The sequence below is a fragment of the Bos javanicus genome, chromosome 25, assembly GCF_032452875.1.
Source record: "Bos javanicus breed banteng chromosome 25, ARS-OSU_banteng_1.0, whole genome shotgun sequence".
Classification (NCBI taxonomy): domain Eukaryota; kingdom Metazoa; phylum Chordata; class Mammalia; order Artiodactyla; family Bovidae; genus Bos; species Bos javanicus.
This window is the reverse complement of record NC_083892.1, coordinates 40,741,407-40,761,285: the sequence shown is the minus strand read 5'-3', so window position 1 is coordinate 40,761,285 and position 19,879 is coordinate 40,741,407. Positions and strand designations below refer to the sequence as shown.

Sequence of the window (19,879 nt, the reverse complement as noted above, 5' to 3'; positions counted from 1 at the left end):
GCAAGGGGAGCTGTGGACAGTCCCACGGGAAAGCGGCAACACTTTCTCGTGTCAACACTTGTCACAACTCTGTTCTGAATAAAACCGTGATGACTTTTCAAGGACCTGAAATTTCAACAAAGGAAGGAGGTGGCCTGGGGGGTGAACAAAACCAGGTGGGCTCACGCACTCCATCGCGTCCCCCCAGTCAGCCCCCGAGTCTGCTCCTCCCCGTCCCGCCGAAGGAACTAAACAAGTGGAACACTGTCAGCACCTGAGCTCACCGAGCAGCCCTAGACCCATCCCTTCAGCAGAGGCCACGCACAGTATCCGAGAAACAAAAGAGCACGTAAGGGTCAAGGTCAGTTCTTCCTCTGCAAGCAGGACCGGAGCCTGCGCGGATTCCTACAGGCGCGTGCACGCAAACCTCGTGCGGGGGACTCTGGGGCGGTGGCTGGCGGGCAGTGCGGGGGTTCCCAAAAGGCCTGGGGCAGCAACGTGGCCCCGCGTCAGCTGTGCGAGGCTGGTCGCGCCACGGACCCCTCCGCGTCTCAGCTTCCTCGGTGACAAGGACACGTTCTCCCGTCGGGATTTTAAGCATTAAATCGACATTAACTAAGACACTGGGGGAAGAGACATACTGTCCAGAATGAGATGCTGGAACATACAGGGTTTTGATTCTCAGTGAATGGGGGGGAGGCAGGGATGCCTTCACAGAGGGGTCATCTCCCAGGACGGTCGGGTGAGGAGCCCGGAAGGCCCGCCCCTCAACCAACAACCATCTAACAGAAGAGCCCACAAAGCAATCAATCTTCATCGGTTAGTGAAGATAATCAATGCATCTTTCATTCCAGAAAATCTACTAAGTCAGGGGCCCCTTGGCTCCCCAAGGACTGAAGTGACCCGAGTGCAGTCCTGCAGGCGGGCGGGTGTAGTCGAGACCCCAGGGCTGGGTGCTTAGGGTGTGAGCTCCTCCCCAGACACTGCAGGCTAAGACCCCCACGTCTTTGGGGTGGGAGCTCCATGCAGGGAGGGGCCAGTCCAGAAGGAGCACCGCTCAGGGGAGACACCCCTGCCCTGCTGTGCCGGGGACCAGGGGCCCTTCTCCAGAAGAGGCAGGACGGCAGCTGTGCCCGGGGGACTGATGGCACAGTGCCACCCGCCTGGCTCCTTTGCCAATGAAGACAAAGTGGGGAGCGAGCTGGGGCCCCCAGCTCCGGGGTCACGGCTGCAGAAAGCTCACTGCAGAGCAGCTGCTAGTCGAAGAGCCCAGAAGCGCCCTCCTGGGGCGGCAGTCAAGCCTGAGGGTCAGGGAGGCTGGGGGCAAGGATTGGAGTGCAGCCTCTGGGCAGACATGGAAACCGCCCCCGCCCGGCACCCAGGCCAACCAGAGGGTGTGAGCCCCGGTGGTAACCGAACCCTGGCAAATGGGGGACCCCCCTGGCCCGAGAGCAGACCTCAGGGAGCCAGGCTTAAAAACCACTGACAGGAGCTTCCCTGGCAGTCCAGGGCTGAAGACGGGGCGCTTTCACCGCAGGGGACACGGGTTCGACCCCTGGTCGGGGAACTAAGATCCCATGTGCTGCGTGCCCGAAGCGCGGCCAAAATAATAAAAAAGGAGTATGAAGACAGATATCCCAGGAGGGCTGGAGGACCACGGCACTTCCAAGGCTGCCCTCAGGAGAGGCGGAGGGGGAGAACCACGCACGGGTTCCTGGCTGCGCGTGGGCAAAGCTGTAAACCCCTGAATGGCGACAGCCGCCTGCACACACACGCACACGCAGGGGCACGCACACGCAATGAGTAACGGCAGAAATCTGACTGACCCAGGGGGTGAAACAACCTCTGACCAACAAGTGGCCTCTGCTGCCCCAAGGGTAACCCCAAGGTAGTTGGGCTAAAGGATTTTTTAAAAGTCTGAGCAGGGAAACAGGCTGCACAGTGTGGGGATGACAACTTCAGAGAAATATCAGCCAAGTCCCTCCCCAAATAAACAAACTGGGGGGAGGAGGCGTGGGATAAGCTGTAACGTATTATCTAAATGTTGCGGGGGGGGGGGGGGGGGTGAGCTGCAGTAATATATTAACTAAAGGTCAAGTTTTCAACAAAAAGACTGAGATAACAGAGGAACAGGAAAAGTGCGACCGACATTACAGTCGTACAGGGAGACAGCAGGCGATGGAAGCTCCGTCTGAAGGGCCCCGCTGCAGGCTCGGCGTGCGCAGGCTTCAGGGCAGCCGCCTCTGTAAGTTCAGAGGAGGGCTGTGGTGGGGCTGGGGAGGACGGTGAGGCGGGACAGCCCAGTGGATGCAAGCAAGAGGTCTGGCATGGGGTGGGAGCGGGGGGCCTTGGAGCAGGTGACGGAGAACCTCGGGAGCAGGAAACGCTCTACAGATGCTCCTACCCTGTTCTGGAACCTGGAAGCCCTTCACCGGGGACCCCAGCACCGTACGTGCCCCGTGAGGTGCACGAGCAAGTCCAGAGGCGGCTCTGCTCCCAGTGCCTGCCCTCGAGGGTCTCGTCTGGTTGAGAACAGATGTCGGCTCAGCAGGGAAACCGCCAGTCAGCCAGGGCCAACGGCTGCCAGCCTCCTCGCAGGGCGCTGGCGCTGGTCCCTCCCACGGGACCGCGCTCCTGTGGACCACGGCACGCGGGCACCCGGGTGGTCTCAGAGCCAGCGTGTGTCAGGGGCTTGACAAACGCTTCTGTGCGTAAGAACCGTTAGAGCAGCGTGGTTACCAATAGCACAAGGTGAAAACAATGGAGGAAAAGCAAGAAGTGTTAGTCACTCAGTCGTGCCTGACTCTTTGCGACCCCATGGACTGTAGCCCACCAGGCTCCTCTGTCCAGGAGAGTCTTCAGGCAAGAAAACTGGAGTGGGTTGCTATTCCCTTCTGGGGATCTTCCCAACCAAGGGATGGAACCCAGGTCTCCTGTATTATAGGCAGGTTTTTAACTGTCTGAGCCAACAGGGAAGTCCAAAAGGAAGGGAATGCAGAGTTAAAACAGGAGTGTCCTATCAGGTTAGAACCTCTTGATGAAAATGAAAGAGGAGAGTGAAAAAGCTGGCTTAAAACTCAACATTCGGAAAACTAAGACCATGGCATCTGGTCCCATCAATTCATGGCAAATAGATGGGGAAACAATGTAAACAGTGAGAGACTTTATTTTTGGGGGGCTCCCAAAGCACTGCAGATGGTGACCATCGCCATGAAATTAAAAGATGCTTGCTCTTTGGAAGAAAAGTTTCGACCAACCTAGACAGCATATTAAAAAGCGGAGACATTACTTGGCCGACAAGGGTCCATCTAGTCAAAGCTACGGTTTTCCCAGTCTTCGTGTATGGATGTGAGAGTTGGACTATAAAGAAGGCTGACTGCCAAAGAATTGACTCTTTTGAACTGTGGTGTTGGAGAAGACTCTTGAGAGTCCCTTGGCCTGCAAGGAGATCCAACCAGTCCATCCTAAAGGAAATCAGTCCTAAATATTCATTGGAAGGACTGATGCTAAAGCTGAAACTGCAATCCTTTGGCCACCTGATTCGAAGAACTGACTCATCTGAAAAGACCCTGATGCTGGGAAAGATTGAAGCCGGGAGGAGAAGGGAATGTCAGAGGATGAGATGGCTGGATGGCATCACCGACTTAACGGACATGAGTTTGAGTAGCTCCGGGAGTTGGTGATGGACAGGGAGGCCTGGCACGCTGCAGTCCATGGGTCGCAAAGAGTCGGACACGACTGAGTGACTGAACTGATTAGGTTATTTTAAAAAATATTATCTTTCCATTTTTGCATGAATTATACTTGTGAAGACTTTACAAATGTATTTATTTATTTTGGCTGTGCTGCAGGTCACATGGGACCCTAGCTTCCTGACCAGGGATCAAACCTGTGTCCCCTGCAGTGGAGGCTCAAGGGTCCTAGTCGCTGGACCTCCGGGGAATTCACAAGTTAGAGTTTTATTTTTTCATTTTATTTATTTAAAAAACTTTTCTTTTGTTCTTTGGCTATGTTGGGTCTTAGTTGCAGCACGCAGGGCATGCGGAATCTTTTTAGTGGTGACATGTGGGATCTTTAGCTGTGGCATGTGAACTCTTAGTCCTGGCACTTGGACCCTAGTTTCCTGACCAGGGGTCGAACTCAGACCCCCTGCATTGGGAGCGAAGAGCCTTAGCCACTGGACCCACCATGGAAGTCCCCCAAATTAAGAGTTTAAAAATTTTTTAAAGTGAAGTACAGTTGATTTACTATATTATATTAGCTTCAGGTGTACAGTAAAGTGATTTAGTTATATTATATACATACTTTTTTCCAGATTCTTTTCCATTATAGGTTATAAGATATTGAACGTAGCCTGTGCTACACAGTCAGTCCTTGCTGTTTAGAATTCAGCTTTTTGAGATTCCATATGGAAGTGAGATCATACAGCATTTGTCTTTATCTGTTTGATGCATTTCTCTCTCTCTCTTTTAAACTGAAGTACAGCTGATTTACAACGCTGCGTCAGTTACAGGGGTGCAACAGAGTGATTCAGTTATACGTATACACAAACTTAGCTTTTAAAACATGTTTTTGAAAACGTAGGTATGGGAAGATGCTAGCAGTAAATTAAACGGCAAGAATTACAAAACAATATAAACAGGATCCCAAGTTTTAAAAGCCATATGAGAAGAAAAAATGTTGAAAAAAATATCAGAAAGAAATATACTAAACACTAACTGGTTTTCTGCAGGCAGTTAGATTACGGGTCATTGACTTTCTTTTCTGGGCGTGAATGACCTTTACAGTCACAGTGTGAGGAGCTACTTTTAAAGGTGAAGGAGCAGTAACTGAGACCAGCGCGGGCAGCCGGCCTTCCAGGTGAGGCAGGACTTGGTGCCTTGGGGAACAAGGGGCAGGAGCCCTGAGCCCCCACTTGGGGAAAGCGCCGGGCAGCCCTGCGGGTTCTGCCATCTCCTCCCAGTGAAGGAAGCAACCGTGAGTCAAGCTCCCTCTGTCTGGAGCCCTCCAAAGCCTTCCCATTGTGGCAGGAGTGAATTCAGACCCGGAACTGCCTGCAAGGCCCAGGGCTCCCTTCCATCCACACAGGTCGCCCAATGAGATCCCAGCAAGCTCTCTTTCGCGCCCTGAAACCCTGCACTTTCCCACCTCAGGACCTCTGCACCTGCTGGCCCCAGTGTCTCAGATCTTCACCCCGCTGCCTCCTTTTCATCGGGGACATCAGGACACTCCAGCTTCTCAGGGGCTGCTCCTGGCACCCAATCTAAAGCAGCCCACCACCCCGCCTCTCTTACATGGGCTGTTTTATTTTCTGCAGGGCACTTTCTGACTTGATGGACACGATCCGCTTTGGGTTTTTTTTTTTGCCTTGTTTTCCCTCACCCCCACCCCAAGTCCCGTCACCCCGCCACCGGAATGCAGTTTATTCACCCACAGTGGTATCTACAGCTGATGGCTGACGCCCCAGAAACAGTGGGTGAAGGAAGAGTTGAGAACACGCCCGCTCTGACCCGGGGGAGCGACCCTGGGCGGGCGGCACCTCCTCCGGAAAACATGCCCTGATCGGCGCCTGGGGTTCCTCCCTCACACCTGGCACGGCTCGTGTCCGTCGCCCCGTCCGAGGCCCCCAGCCCTGGAATCACCGGTGGGCGGGCACTTACGCAGTGAGCTCCGTCACCCCGGCGGGCCGCGATCGCAGGCTCCGCTCAGGCCCGGCTTCGCAGGCGCCAAGCGGCGAGGGCGCAGGGTCCGGGAAGGCTTCCTGGAAGCGGCGGCCAGGGCAAGGACGAGTGGGGAACTAGAGGCGGCTGGAGGCTGGGCGAGGGGCGGCGGCCGCAGGTCCGCTCTTATGCGGTAACAATAATGGCTACGGTCACCGGCGGCCGCCGGCCTGCGCCCCTTCCCTCGGGCCCGCGCCCCGGCGTGGGAGGCATTGAGGGCGCCCCCCGCCCCCGCCCCCGCCCCCGCCCTCCGCGCTTACCGTCTCGGAGGCCGGCTCAGCGGTGCCCTGCGACATGGCGGCGGCGCTGCCCGATTGCCCCCGGGCGCGGCGGGCGCGGCCGTCGGGTTCTGGGGCTCCGCAGGCCACCGGGCGGCCCGCAGCCTCTCCGTGGGCCCGCGCGCCCGCCGCGACCCCGCTTCCATGGCAACCGCGCCAGCCCGCCGAGCCCCGGATGTGGCGAGCCCGGCCAACTATAGGTGTGCCCGGGGACACCCTCGGGCCGACCGGCTGCGCGCCCAGAGTGTGGGGCGGAGCTGAAACAGCGCGCTAGTCCCCAGAGCTGTCATTAACAAATACTTAGTAGGTTAACGCTGAAAGGGACAGGGAGCCTGGGCCGTGTCCACAGCCTGCTAGCTCTGAACGCCTGGCATTGAGAAAACCATCTTCCTAATCTCGGATCTTAGGCTCAAGGGTTATGATGTAAAAAAAAAAAAAAAAGAAAGTCGCTCAGTCCTATCTGACTTTTTGCAACCCCATGGACTATAGTCCAGGGAGTTCTCCAGGCCAGAATAATGGAATCGGTAGCCTTTCCCTTCTCCAGGCGATCTTCCCAACCCAGGGATCGAACCCAGGTCTACCGGCATTGCAGGAGGATTCGTTATCAGCTAAGCCACAAGGGAAGCCCAAGAATACTGGAGTGGGTAGCCTATTCTCTGATGTAATCAAAAAAAAAAAAAAAAAGATCTTAGGCTCAACGGTTATAATGCAGTCACAAGACAAGAAAAAAAATATAGAGTTTACACTCATTGTATTCAGTGTGTATCATGATCTTTGGGCCCGTTGGGCTGCAAGGTTCATTTAAACTATTAGCAAGCATAATCTGCCCTTTCTCTTCCTACAGGCTTCCAAGGGCATTTACTCTGTTCCTCTGCCCTGCTGTATTTTTCCAGCCCAATCTTTATTATCTACAAGAACTCCCCTTGTCTAGAATGTAAGCTCTCCGGGGCAGGGCTTTGTTTTGCTTCCGACTGTACTGCTGTCCCTTGGAACAGTGTCTGGCACACAACAACTGATTAATCAGTAGGTATTTGGTGCCTGGCAAGTGACTTCTTTGTGCTTGTGTCCTCTGGGAAAGAAAGAGCTGCTGTGAAGACCAGAGCGCCAAAGAATTGATGCTTTTAAACTGTGGTGCTGGAGAAGACTCTTGAGAATCCCTTGGACTGCAAGGAGATCCAATCAGTCCATCCTAAAGGAAATCAGTTCTAGGTGTTCATTGGGGGGACTGATACTGAAACTCCAATACTTTGGCCACCTGATGCAAAGAACTGACTCATTGGAAAAGACCCTGATGCTGGGAAAGATTGAAGGCGGGAGGAGAAGGGGACGACAGAGGAGGAGTTGGTTGGATGGCATCACCGACTCCATGGACATGAGTTTGAGTAAGCTCCGGGAGTTGGTGATGGACAGGGAGGCCTGGCGTGGGGCAGTCCATGCGGTCGCAAAGAGTCGGACACGACTGAGCGACGGAACTGAACTGAACTGAACCAAAAGTGCTTAGAGCAGCTGCGGGTTCCAAAGTGCGCACAGTGTGACACGGATGGAGTCCGCACACCGGGCAGGTGGTGTGGGCAGGGACAGTAAACGCATTCTGAACTTAGTCAGGATGAAACCCTTCTGTAAGCGGAGGAAGGTGTGCCTGCTGTGCGGCTAGCATTTTGCTTTGCTGGCCGGCTCAGACAGGCGGGCCTTTGGCCGGTGAGGCCGCGCCCCTTCCGCCGAAAGCCACGCCTTCCAGGCGCAAAGCCTGCTGGGTTCCGGTGCACACACCTCTGGGCGCCCTGGTCGGGTGACGGATCCAGGCAACGGGCTTGGCGGAGGCTTGTCCCGCTCCTCCTTAGCCCGTTCCCTGAGCCTGGGCCTTCGGGGCTCTCAGAGTGGCCTCCAGGGGCGTCCTCCCCGTCCTCGCCTCCTCCAGTCCGGCGGGTCGCGCGGCCCGAGGCGGGGCCTGCGGCGGCTGAGGGAAGCGAAGCGGGTGAGGCGCGCACCCGGGGAGGGGTCGCGGTCGCTGTGGAGGGCCCGGCGGGGTCGAGGTTAGGGGCCAGGGCCTCTCGGGCCGTAGAACCGCCTGGGGCCCACGTGCGCGCCCCTGGACTGGGCCCCAGCACCACCGCAGCCGCCGGCCTGGCGTCCTCCGTGGGGTCCACGGGGATGGCGCCTTCCTCAAGAACTTAGCCTGGCCAGGGATGGACAGACAGACGTCCCAGGCTTGCTCTTGACCCCGGCAGACAGAGTCACTGGCCACGCCATCCTCCGGCGAGAACCCTCCCTAACCACAGGACGGACGGGTTCCCGGGCCCCCTCCCAGGCCAGACTCGCAGGTGCTCTTGCAGTCCCCGGAGGAACCGGCAGTGGGCAGAGCGCCTTCCCCTCCACACGCTGCTGGCTGCAGGGCTTTCACACTGACCCTGGGAGGGACAGACAGAAAAACACACACCTCCCAGCTGGACTGAGACCCTTACAGCTCTGACTGACCAGCCTCCTACACGTGGCTGGCCCCAGAACGCGCATGCGCCCCTGGCTCTGACAGGCCTGCAGCCTAGATCAATTTCACGCTCGTTTCCTCCCACCAGAGTCCAGAGTTGGCTGCCTTTGAGCTCCTGAGGCCGCATGGTTTACCCCAGACTCCCGTCTCCACTGCCAGACTCGAGGGCTCCAGTTTGCTCTTGACAACCTCCAATCCTACCCCAGCCGAGGCTTCACTGCAGTCCTGGCAGCTAGGAGTTTTCCTCTGAAGAGTCATCACCTGGCCTGAGGTGAAAGTCCTGGGGCTTGGTGGGGCTGGGGGCTGCCTGTGACTAGGCGGGTGGGGTCTGGCCCTGCCTGACATCTCCTCTGCAGGAACCCCAGCCCCATCATGGACCCAGAGTGTGCCCGGCTCCTCCCGGCTCTCTGTGATGTCCTGGCAGACCCCAGGCAGCCGGTGGCAGATGACACTTGTTTGGAGAAGCTGCTGGACTGGTTTAAAGCAGTCACTGAAGCAGGTAGGGTGAAGGCGTCTGCCGACTCTCCCTGAAGGCTGGAGGGTGCAGGGCTCCCCTGTGGTAGGAAGAGGCCGTCTGTCTGGGCTCGTTCCTCTACATCTTAGAGAGTCTCCCTGGCTTTTCATATTTCCTTACCCACAAATTAGGGTTAGGGTTAGGGTATATAGGCTTTCCTGGTGGCTCAGTAAGGCCCACCTGCCAATGCAGGAGACTCGGGTTCAATCCCTGGGTCAGAAAGATCCCTTGGAGAAGGAAATGACAACCCACTCCAGTATTCTTGCCTGGAGAAGCCCGTGGACAGAGGAGCCTGGTGGGCTACAGTCCATGGGGTCACAAAGTCAGAAACAACTTAGTGACTAAATAACAGCAATAGGTGGGTGCACACACACATGCACACTCTTTTTGAGAGTGTTTTCCATTATAGTTTATTACAAGATGTTGAATATAATTCCCAGTGCTATACAGTAGGCCCTGTTGTTTATTTTAAATGTAGTCGTTTGTATCTGCCAGTCTCAAACTCCTAATTTATCCCCCCACCTTCCCCTTTGGGAACCATAAGCTTGTTTTCTTTGTCTATGAATCTGTTTCTCTTTTGCAGACAAGTTAATTTGTGTCATTTTTTTAGATGCCACATGTAAGTGATATCAGCGATACTTGTCTGACTGACTTCACTTAGGACAGCAGTCTCTAGGTCCATCCATGTTGCTGCAATGGCATTGTTTCACTCTTTATATGACTGAGCAGCATTCCATTGTATGTATGCGATGGAACCACACCTTCTTTATCCCTTCCCCTGTTGACGGACATTCAGGTTGCTTCTACGTCTCGGCTGTTGTGAGCAGTGCTGCTGTGGGGTGTAGGCGTTTCAGGCGCCGTGTCTGGAGAAGAATGCCCGTTGCCTGTGTGTCTTGCTGTAGCACTCTCCGTTTAAGAGAGGATTACCCACTAGAGAGGCGAAGACTGCTGCTCTTGTTTGTGTCTTTTTTTATAATCAGCAGGCCAGAACTTCTTTTCAGGTTTGCTGGCCATTTGTATTTCCTGTCCAAGTCCCTTGCCTGTTGTCGAGGTGTTGCTGAATTAGAGTAATGAGTCCTTTGAAGCAGTTGTTGCAAATACTTCCTCCCGGTTGGACTGCTGAGTCTAACAGCCTGAGAGAGGAGGTCTGGGAGTTGCCAGAAGAACGATCCCTTTTGGACACATGCATGGTGCCCTGGTAACGTGCGTCCTGGCTGGGCCTGTCCCCAGGCTCCAGTCTCCTGTTACTGCAGGATCACCCCTGCCTGGTAGAGCTGCTGTTCCATGTGCTGAAACCCCAGGACCTGAGTTCCAGAATCCTGTCCTTTGCGCTTCGCCTCGCGGGGATATTTGCAGCCCAGGAGAACTGCTTCCAGTACCTCCAGGTGAGCCTGGGCCTCCCACTTGCATGACCTGCCTTCCCGTGCAGGTGCACAGCAGTGGGGGCTGTCGTGACCCCCGAGTCTCTGAAACTCGCTTCGCCCCCGTACCTTGATGTGTTCCACAGGGTTTTTATTCCTGGGTATAGTCCTCCTTTGAAAAATGGAGGAATGGATTGGAGTGAAGGGTGAACTTTTTGGAATCAGACAGAGCTGGGCTTGGGCCTCTGCACCCTTCGTGGGTGCCCCTCAGATCAGCAGTGCAAGCTCCCGAGGCCCTGCCCACCCCAGCTAACTGTGGGGCAGACTTTCCAGGGTGTTCTACACTGAAGCCTGTTATAGGAAATGACTTCACATCTGATCATCCTTCCGTACATACCTCAGCGTTTCCAGAATCATCTTCGGGTTATCCTGAGAGCCCTGGCCAGTTCACAGGTCAGGAGCCATTGCCTCTGTCTCCGGGTGAGGAGATAACGAAGGCTCAGTAGAGGAACCCCACAGGACCGGCAGGGTTCACAGCGGACCCTGAAAAGTCGGGCTGTTGGCGTGGTCTGTCACACCATCTGCTTCTCTGGAAACAGATCCTCAGTCCCAATCACGTGGGTTTTCCCAGCTTCTCTGACTTCCTGGGTGCTCCCCGGTTCCCGTCTCTTCTTCTCCATCTCCTCTTTTTCCTTCCTACAGCCAACCGTGGCTGTGGAGGCTTAGCAGGCCACAGGCTGCCCTTCTGTCTGGTGGCTGGCCCCTGTACACGGGGACAAGGGACACGGCAGGTTTGTGCCCTGCTTTGCAGAGGGAGCCTGCCCTGTGCCCTGGGCCCCTGGCATTGGCTTGGGTTCCAGTTCCCTTTTCAGCTTCCTTTTCACAGAACCCCAGGGCTGCTTGTTAGTGAGATGCTCAGCACGAGCCCCATCTGGGAAGGGGGCATGCAGACAGACGACACGAGGCTGGGAGCTGAGGCTTGGTGCCCTCCCACTGGCTACAGACTGCCCCCAGGAGGGCTGTAACTTTGGAGGGGCCATTTAGATGACAGGTGGTCCCACAGAGGGCCTCCCTGTGGGCTACAACCAGCAGCGGCGGCCCGTAAGGCCATTGTGGGGTCAGACTCATCCTCCATTGACTGAAAGAGCGTCTCCTCGGCCCGGGGATCTCTCACCCAGAGTCTGAGATGACTAGAGGCACCCTGTCCCTCGAGGCTGGGGGCCAGCATTTTATTGTCAAGATAGACAAGGCTCTGAGCAAGTCGTGGCCCCAGGGAGGGGCTCTGGGGGAAAGAGGCAGGCCCTGTTTCCCACTCACTGTACTGGGCCCTGTGGGGAACAGGAACCTCGGGCACATGGCAGGGGGTCAGGGAGGCATGCTGTTGTGCTGCAGGTGGACACCCGTGCGTGGATGGGCAGTGAGTGGGGAGTCGGGCACTGCCTGCTGCGGGCGGGGGGCAGGGGGCAGCTTCAGGGCAGCGGGCTCGCAGCTGGGTCGGAAGGGCTTTGAGCAGGTGTATGTGCAGGGCAGGCCTGGCACACAGGGTGTGCTGGGGAGTCTGGGGTGGGGGACATCCGGAGGAGGGCACATGCCCCGTGTGCCAAGTGCAGAGCCCAGTGAGCTGTGGAGACCTGCGGGGGTCTTCGGGCACAGGATGTCATGGTCAGAGGGGTCATTTGGCGTTTTGGCCAGTGTTTGTTGTGGGAGGGGCTTCTGGAGCGGACTGTGACCAGTTCAGGGCCTGAGTGTGACACCCAGCCCTCCCTCCCAAGTTCTCTCCCTGGAAGGCGGAGCCGGACTCACTCGGCTCCTTCATCCTCCACTTCCAGCAGGGGGAGCTGCTGCCTGGGCTCTTCGGGGAGCCGGGCCCCCTCGGGGCAGCGGCCTGGGCAGCCCCCTCCGTGCGCAGCGGCTGGATCCAGGGCCTGCACTCCCTGGCGCAGCACCCCAGTGCCTTGCGCTTCCTTGCCGACTCGGGTGAGTGCCCCGCCCGCTCCCCCCCGGCACCTCTGCCCTCCCCGTCCCTGCACTGTGTGAGCCCCAGGGCCACGCTGGGCCACGCTGGGTTCTTCTGAACGGGAGAGTGGCCATGGTATCACAGGGCTGTTGAGAGGATGTGACTCGGGGTGACCAAGTGTAGGGGCCCCTCTAGGCTGTGTGGTGTGCTCTGGTTTGTAGGTCAGACTCAGCAGCTGGGGTGGCTTTGAGACTGGTTAGAAGGCTCCAAAGTGGCGAGGGTTCTCAAGCCCCTGCCCCGGGAACCCCCAGCTGGTTCCAGCCTTCGAGCCGGGGGAGGCTGGGCCTCCCACCCTGCCTCCCCAATGGGCGGGATTCAGGCTCTGAAGCCCCTCAGTGTCTCCAGCGTCCCTGCTGCCCCATGGCACTGTCCCAGCTGAACCCTGTCTCTCCCCCCTCGCCCCGTTGTCCACCCCCAGGTGCTGTTGACACCATCTTCTCCCTGCAGGGAGATCCCAGCCTGTTTGTGGCCTCCGCCGCCGGGCAGCTCCTGGTGCGTGTCCTGGACTTGGCCCTGTGCGGACCCGCTGAGGGGCGCATCTCCCTGCAGGCCTGGGACTGGCCGGCCTGTGCCCGGAAGATTGTGTGTCACCTCGAAGACTGCCTGCGCTCCGAGGCCACCCCGCGGGTCACGCAGGCCCTGCACGTCCTGACCACTGCGTTCGGGCACTGCCATGGCCTCTGGACGCAGGGCCTTTGGGTGCAGCTGAGCCCCCTCGTGGCCCGCCTGCTCGAGAAGGACCCTGTGCCGGCCCCGCACGCGCTCGTGGATCTCCTCCTCAGCGTGGCCCGGTCAGGCCCCCGGGCGCAGCTGCTGGCAGGGGGTGGGGGGGGTGGTGCTGCTCGTTTCCTTTGAGGTCTCAAGGTGGCCATCACACCCAGGGCCGCAGCTCATTGGCTCCTCAAGAAGGCTGCCCCGAGTCAGGGGAACCCCTCAGGGGGTCTGAAAGCCCGCACACTGGGAACGACTTCCGGTCTTGGGCTGGGCACGCCCAGCACCACGGGGCACAGCTGCCCACTGGGCGTGGTGTGGGCTGGACAGAGGAGTGACGCTGGCTTCTGGGGCTTCCCCTGCAGCTCTTCCATGCTGAGCTCTGACCCTGGCCTGTGGGAGACGGCAGCACAGACCCTAAGCCGCCTGAGCCCCACGCAGGCAGGGCCTCTGGCTGCGGGGATCCTGAAACTGCAGGACTGGTAAGGGCCAGGGTTCACGTTTTGCGGGGCAGGCAGTGAGGTCAGGGACCTCCCAGGACCCCTGCCCCTGGTTGAGTGCAGTCAGGAGGCTACGGGGTCGCTGTCTCCCGGTCCCCGGCTCTGACCCCTTGCCCCAGACTCACTGGGGGTGTTAGAGGGGCAGCCAGGGTGCCCGGGTCGGACGGCCTCACCCTGTCCTGTCTTCAGTCCCCAGGCGCTGAGGATCCAGGCCTTCGGCGTCCTCCTCCAGCCCCTGGCCTTTGTCCTGGAAGCCACTGCTCAGGCCCCCGGAATGCCAGGTAGGCTGTCGGGGAAGGGTGGGCGGGTGCAGGAAGGCAGAACCCTGGGGTCCTGAGCGTGTCCTTGGGGCTGGGGCAGGCCGGTGGGCATCAGGTACCTGGCTCGCCTCCCCACCCAGGAGTGAAGCTGGCAGGGCTGTGGGCTGCCATTTCGGCAGTGCCTCCCCACCCAGGAGTGAAGCTGGCAGGGCTGTGGGCTGCCATTTCGGCGGTGCCTGGCTTGTGTGTCATTAGGAGTTGGTAGGGCAGCGTCCCCCTCCCCACCCCGTGGCACCATCGAGGGTGGCCCCGGAGCCGCCAACCCTGCAGTCGGTGGTGGTTCCTGGGGCCTTGGCCGCGTGGAGCGTTCCTGACCCACATCGGGTGCCTGGGCCTGGCACTCGTCCTCCCAGACTGTCTGTTCTGTGATGGGAAAGTGGGTCCCCTCTGCCGCAGCTTGTCTTGCTTCAGTTGCATGGTGGTTTGGGGGTTAGACACAGGGAGCCCACTGTGCCCAGTAGCCCCACGTCGAGGGAGAGAGGGGCCTTCTGACCAGCAGAAGCCAGCCCCTGCACAGGCTGCCGGGAGAGTGGGACTCCACTCTAGAGCCCTGCAGACAAGTTCAGACCACATGTCACCCGGCATGGCCACTGCTCGGAGCCGCCCTCCCAGTCTGTGGTGGGACTCAGTGACCGGCAGCCTCACGGGAGGCGCCCACTCATTGGGAGCCATGTCCGGTTGTCCCCAGGCTTGCTGGAGGGGGCTGCAGGCGACCTGATGGCCGTGGACACGCTCCCGCCCTCCAAGTCGGCGTGCGTGGGTCTCCTGTGCAGCGCCCTGGCCCACCTGGAGCTGCTGCAGCCCCTGGTAGGTGTGGCCCAGCCCGCGTCTGCCCTGGCAGCGGGACTTGCGGCTGGCACTGACGCTCCCGCCCCGCCCCAGCCCCAGCGCCCCTCGCCCTGGCCCCAGGCGCCCCTGCTTGCAGCTGTGGTGGCGATACTCCGACTCTGCAATGGCTCAGCAGCCCCCAGCTCCGAGGCGGGCAGCCGCCTGTGCGCGATGCTGGGGGGCTGCGTCCGCGTCCAGCGAGCTGCCCTGGATTTCCTGGGGGTCCTGTCTCAGGGATTGGGTAAGTGAGAATGCATTCTCTTGCACAGCTCAGGCATTGCTCAGTGGCGTCCCGGGACCGCTGTCCTCTCCTGTCTCCTCACAGGAGGGGCCGGGATTCAGCTGCCTGAGGGGGTCTGTGCCCCTGTTCTCCTTGGGCTGACACCTCTGGGCGGGGGAGGCCCCAGGGCGGCAGGCTGGGCGCTTCATCCATCCACGTTCGTCTCAGGCCCCCAGGAGTTGGTGACACAGGTGTTTGCCATCCTGCTGGAGTACCTCGTGAGCCCCGACTCCAGCCCCACGGTACGGGCGGGGTGGGCGTGGGTGGGCAGGCAGCTGCTTGGGGCTCGGCCGGGCCTGGGGCTGGTGGAGATTGAGGGAGGGGCCACGGGAAGCAGGGAGAGGGCCCAGTCTTCCCAGGAGTTCTCTTTGAGAGACGGGTGGGCCTAACACGCGGGGACCAAGCTCCCTGAGGTTCCCTGCGAGCCTCCCTGTTCCCACAGCCCCAGAGCTGTTATGCTGTGAGGTGGAGAGCCAGAGGTTCATGCGCTGAGCAGGCGGCGACGTGGGGGTGGTTAGATGGCAGGCCTTCAGGAAAAGGCCCTGGTGGGCCCGCCTGACCCCGGAACCAGGGGTCCCGAGGAGAGCCGCCCTCCTCTTCTCCATCTCATGTTGATGCCCGTGCGCCTCCTTCAGAGGCTCCTGCCTCACAGAAGCTGGGCCCAGGTCCCCTCTCACCCTGCACGCCATCCCCATCGCACAGCCCAGGGCCGGGCGGGCGCGGAGGGCGCTGGGTGGGGCGGGGGCCGGCTCACCCCTGCCTGCCCTGCTGCACCAGGTTCTGAAGAAGGCCTTCCAGGCCACACTCCGCTGGCTCCTGAGCTCAGCCGCACCTCCCGGCTGCTGTGACCTGGAGCCCTACGCCCAGCTGGTCCTCGGAGGTGACCCTCGCCGCCCCGGGGAGCCGAGGGATGTGCGGGGCGGGGTGGTGGGCCGGGGCGGGTGGGGGAGGCCGCGGGCAGGGCCCATCGGCGCCCCCCGAGCCGTCCCTCCATCCTAGAGCTGCTCTCCGTGCTGCGGAAGCGCCTGTGCAGCCCCTGCTGGGAGGTGAGGGACTCGGGCCTCGAGTTCCTGACCCAGATGACCAGACACCGGGGAGGTGAGCACAGGCTTCAGGGGCTGGCCTGGCCTTGGCACCGCCCCCCAGTTGTGGGAACTTGGGGCCCCCTTGGCTGCCTTTGGGGGAGCGAGGCGGGGCCGTGGACTCAGCGCTTGGTCACCACTGCTTGTGGCTCTTGGACCCCCAGGGCAGGCCGGCTTCAGACAGGCGCTGCTGGCCTCGAAGGTGCCCGAGCTGACCAGGCAGCTCCTGCAAGACCCCGAGAGCTATGTCCGTGCAAGCGCAGTGGCTGCCGTGGGGCAGCTGTCCAGCTGGGGGCTGCTCGCCGCCCCCTCCAGCCCTGAGCACGCAGCCACCCCGCAGGTAGGACACGGTGGGCCCCGCGGCCCCATGGCCCCACCCTGGCCAGCATCCTGATAGCCAGGGTGAAGCGGGTCTGCCACGGGTGTGGGTAGGGCCTGCGAGTCTCCCGCTCGGCCTCCTACACCCCTGTCACTTGGACATGGTCACCCCCATTTGACAGATGAGCAAGTGGGGGGCCCAGGGGCACGTGGCCTGAAGGAGGCAGAGCAGGCCGAGCCGCATCGCTCCCCCGGGGTCCCTCAGGGGTCCGCCTTGCCGCCCCCGTGCCCGGCCCCCCACCCTCCTCGCACTCTGTCTTCCAGAAGACCCCACTCGAGGAGCTTCTGCTTGTCCTGACCACGGACTCGGAGGGGTTCCCCCGGCGGGCCGTCATGCGGGTCTTCACAGAGTGGCTGCGGGACGGCTACGCAGACGTGGCCGAGGACCCGGAGCGGTTTGTGGCCCGAGTGCTGCAGGCGGCGAGCGGGGACCTGGACTGGGAGGTGCGCGTCCAGGGCCTGGAGCTGGCACTGGCGTTCCTGGAGCAGCTGCTGGGCCCCTGCGGCCCCTCCGCGGCGGCCCCGCCCGGCGCACTGGCCCAGGCCCTGCAGGCGCTCTGCCGGGTCCAGCTCTTCGAGTTCGCCTTCCGGTCCTTGTTTGACTGTGACCGCCCCGTGGCCCAGAAGTCCTGTGACCTCCTCCTCTTCCTGAGGGCCAAGGCCACTCCCTCCAGCAACTCGCAGGAGGCGGGGGATGGTCCCGACGTGACGTCCGTGGAGGCCGCCCTACGGAGGTGGCAGGCCGGTGAACAGGGTCAGCCCCTGGGGGAGCTGGCGCCCGAGGCCGTCCTGGCCGTGCTGAGGTCCATGGACCTGGAGGCCCTACAGGACACCCTGGCTGAGAGCAGTGACCACGTGGAGAGGAGCCCCCAGTCCCTCCTACAGGACATGCTGGCCACTGTGGACGTCCTGGGAGATAACGAGGCCGACTGCTACTGACCAGCCGAGCAGCGCCTCCCCAGGACCCTCCCCACGGCCCTCCCTCGGGCACTGCCCGCCCTGGGACCTTGCTGCGGCCCCACGGCCCTCCCCGGGACCCTACTGCGGCCCCACGGCCCTCCCTCGGGCCCTGCCCTCCCCAGGACCCTGCTGTGGCCCCACGGCCCTCCCTCGGGCCCTGCCCACCCCGGGACCTTGCTGTGGCCCCCCGGCCCTCCCCGGGACCCTACTGCGGCCCCACGGCCCTTCCTTGGGCTCTACCCTCCCAGCGGCTCTGGTCTGGATGGGTGCCCAGGGGACCCTCCAGGGGATCCAGGACCAGGCGAGCCCAGCAAGGTCAAGGAGTCCCCATTTTGATGTATTGTTGAAGAAATGGCTCATTTTCTACTCAAAATAAATGTCTTGTGACCGTGCCGGTGGGTCACACGACTCTGAGCCGGCCCAGGGGTAGTCCAGGCCCCTGGGGCTCAGAGACACAGCTGGGGAGGGCCCTCTGCACGGGGGCACGTGCTTTCTTGGCCTAGGGTGGGGGTTCCTCTGCTTAGATCCCGCCATGCCCCAGGGACACCCAGGGTCAGAGAGCCAACAGCTCAGGCTGGAGAGTGTGGCCTTGGCCTCTGGGCCCTGAGGCTAAGTGACCCCAGGCCCAACCAAGCCAGATTTTCAGTCTCCAAACCCCCCAACCTTGTAGCAGTTCAGCACTCACAGGCGACGGAGTTGCTTGTGACATCAGCTGAGTCTAGCTCCAGGCTGGTCCTCGGGACTGGGCAGAAGGTACTCCAGCCCAGCTCTGCCACCTCTCGGCCGTGTGGGCCTGGGTGAACCTGCTTCCTCATCTGTGAAATGGGGATTTTACTGTCTGCCTCCCGGAGGTGAGCCTCAGTGTTCTAAAGCACACTGCACAGTCAAGAAATCTCAAGAGAAACTTAAAAATATTTTTTAACTGAATGAGAATGAAATTACAGCTTATCAAAATTTATGGACTGCAGCGAAGCAGTGCTCAGGGGGTATTTATAGCATTGAATACACGTATGAGAAAAGAAGAAAGATCTAAGATCAAAGAACTAAGCTTCTACCTTAGGAAACCAGGAAGAGAACAAATTCAACCCAAAGTAAGGCCAGGAAAAGAAATAATAAAGGAGCAGAAATCAGTGAAAACAGGAAATTGATAGAGGAAATCATGAAACCGACAATTGGTTCTTAGAAGAAATCAAGAAAGTCAGTAGGCCTTGAGCCAGTCCTCCCTGGTGGCTCATTGGTAAAGAACCGCCTGCCAATGCAGGAGGTCAGGGTTTGATCCCTGGGTCGGGAAGGTCCCCTGGTGAAGGAAGTGCAACCCACCCCAGAATTCTTGCCTAGGAAATCCCATGGACAGAGGAGCCTGGCGGGCTGCAGTCTATGGTGTCCCAAAAGAGTCAGACAGGACTTGGCGACTAAACAACAAAGGCCTGTAGCTAGGCTAAGAAAAAAAAAAAGACACAAATTACTTGTGTTAGAAGTAAAAGCGTGGGCTTCCCTGGTGGCCCAGTGGTTAAGAATCTACCTTGCCATGCAAAGGACAACGGTTCCAATCCCTGGTTGTGAAAGATCCTGCATGCCATGGGGCGGCTAAGCCTGTGCACCCAAACCATAGAGCCTGTGCGCCCTGGAGCCCCTGCTCCACAACAAGACAAGCCCGCAGACCGCAACAGGGACTGAAAAGTCACCGCAGTGACAACCCAGTAAGCGAGTAAGCAATGGAAACAGTGAGAGACTTTATTTTTTAGGGCTCCAAAATCACTGCAGATAGTGACTGCAGCCATGAAACTAAAAGACTCTTGCTCCTTGGAAGAAAAGCTATAACCAACCTAGACAACATATTAAAAAGCAGAGATATCACTTTGCCGACAAAGGTCCATCTAGTTAAAGCTATGGTTTTTCCAGTAGTCATGTATGGATGTGAGAGTTGGACTATAATGAAAGCTGAGCGCCGAAGAATTGATGCTTTTGAAATGTAGTGTTGAAGAAGACTCTTGAGAGTCCCTTGGACTGCAAGGAGATCCAACCAGTCCATCCTAAAGGAAATCAGTCCTGAATATTCATTGGAAGGACCGATGCTGAAGCTGAAACTCCAATCCTTCGGCCACCTGATGGGAAGAATTGACTCACTGGAAAAGACCCGGATGCTGGGAAAGATTGAAGGCAGGAGGAGAAGGGGACAACAGAGGATGAGATGGCTGGATGGCATCACCAACTCAATGGACATGAGTTTGAGTAAGCTCCGGGAGTTGGTGATGGACAGGGAGGCCTGGTGTGCTGCGGTCCATGGGGTCACAAAGAGTCGGACACGACTGAGTGAACTGAACTGAACTGAACTGAGGCATAGTTACCCAGGAAGTAATGTTTGCAAACAGGTGTCCAAGGGGAGGAAAACAGGGAGCTCTGCTCCAGCCAGGCTCTGTGGCCATGCCCACCTGCTCCCACACATCGCAGGACCTGGGCGGCTCA

General features: G+C 59.3%; 2 protein-coding genes across 28 annotated transcripts in view; one reads left to right on the top strand and one right to left on the bottom strand.

Moving 5' to 3' along the window:
* The window catches only part of IQCE (IQ motif containing E), a 40,066-nt gene extending 33,969 nt beyond the window's left edge, over positions 1-6,097 (bottom strand). For 14 of the 17 annotated variants that reach the window (XM_061402314.1, XM_061402315.1, XM_061402316.1 and 11 more), the window contains exon 1: positions 5,960-6,097. In XM_061402314.1, coding sequence (XP_061258298.1) covers positions 5,960-5,995 — 36 coding nt within the window. In that variant the 5' untranslated portion in view covers positions 5,996-6,097. Of the gene's footprint in view, positions 1-5,639; positions 5,825-5,959 lie in introns of those variants that run through there. The other 3 variants (XM_061402310.1, XM_061402311.1, XM_061402322.1) reach the window with 3 other exon arrangements.
* On the top strand, positions 1,645-17,805 carry BRAT1 (BRCA1 associated ATM activator 1). 11 transcript variants are annotated; one of them, XM_061402331.1, is made up of 15 exons: positions 7,648-7,952; positions 8,551-8,733; positions 8,819-8,961; positions 10,207-10,361; positions 12,110-12,314; positions 12,773-13,145; positions 13,431-13,547; positions 13,755-13,846; positions 14,574-14,692; positions 14,768-14,954; positions 15,162-15,235; positions 15,771-15,873; positions 15,993-16,091; positions 16,240-16,415; positions 16,721-17,805. In XM_061402331.1, the coding sequence occupies exons 3-15, from the start codon at positions 8,835-8,837 to the stop codon at positions 17,390-17,392; spliced, it is 2,499 nt and encodes an 832-aa protein (XP_061258315.1). In that variant the 5' UTR covers positions 7,648-7,952; positions 8,551-8,733; positions 8,819-8,834; the 3' UTR covers positions 17,393-17,805. The 11 variants fall into 11 exon arrangements, with proteins under 11 accessions (XP_061258309.1, XP_061258310.1, XP_061258312.1 ...); XM_061402330.1 differs by having other exon boundaries at positions 7,651-7,952; positions 16,718-17,805; XM_061402333.1 differs by having other exon boundaries at positions 7,657-7,952; positions 12,167-12,314.
* The last annotated feature ends 2,074 nt before the right edge of the window (positions 17,806-19,879 follow it).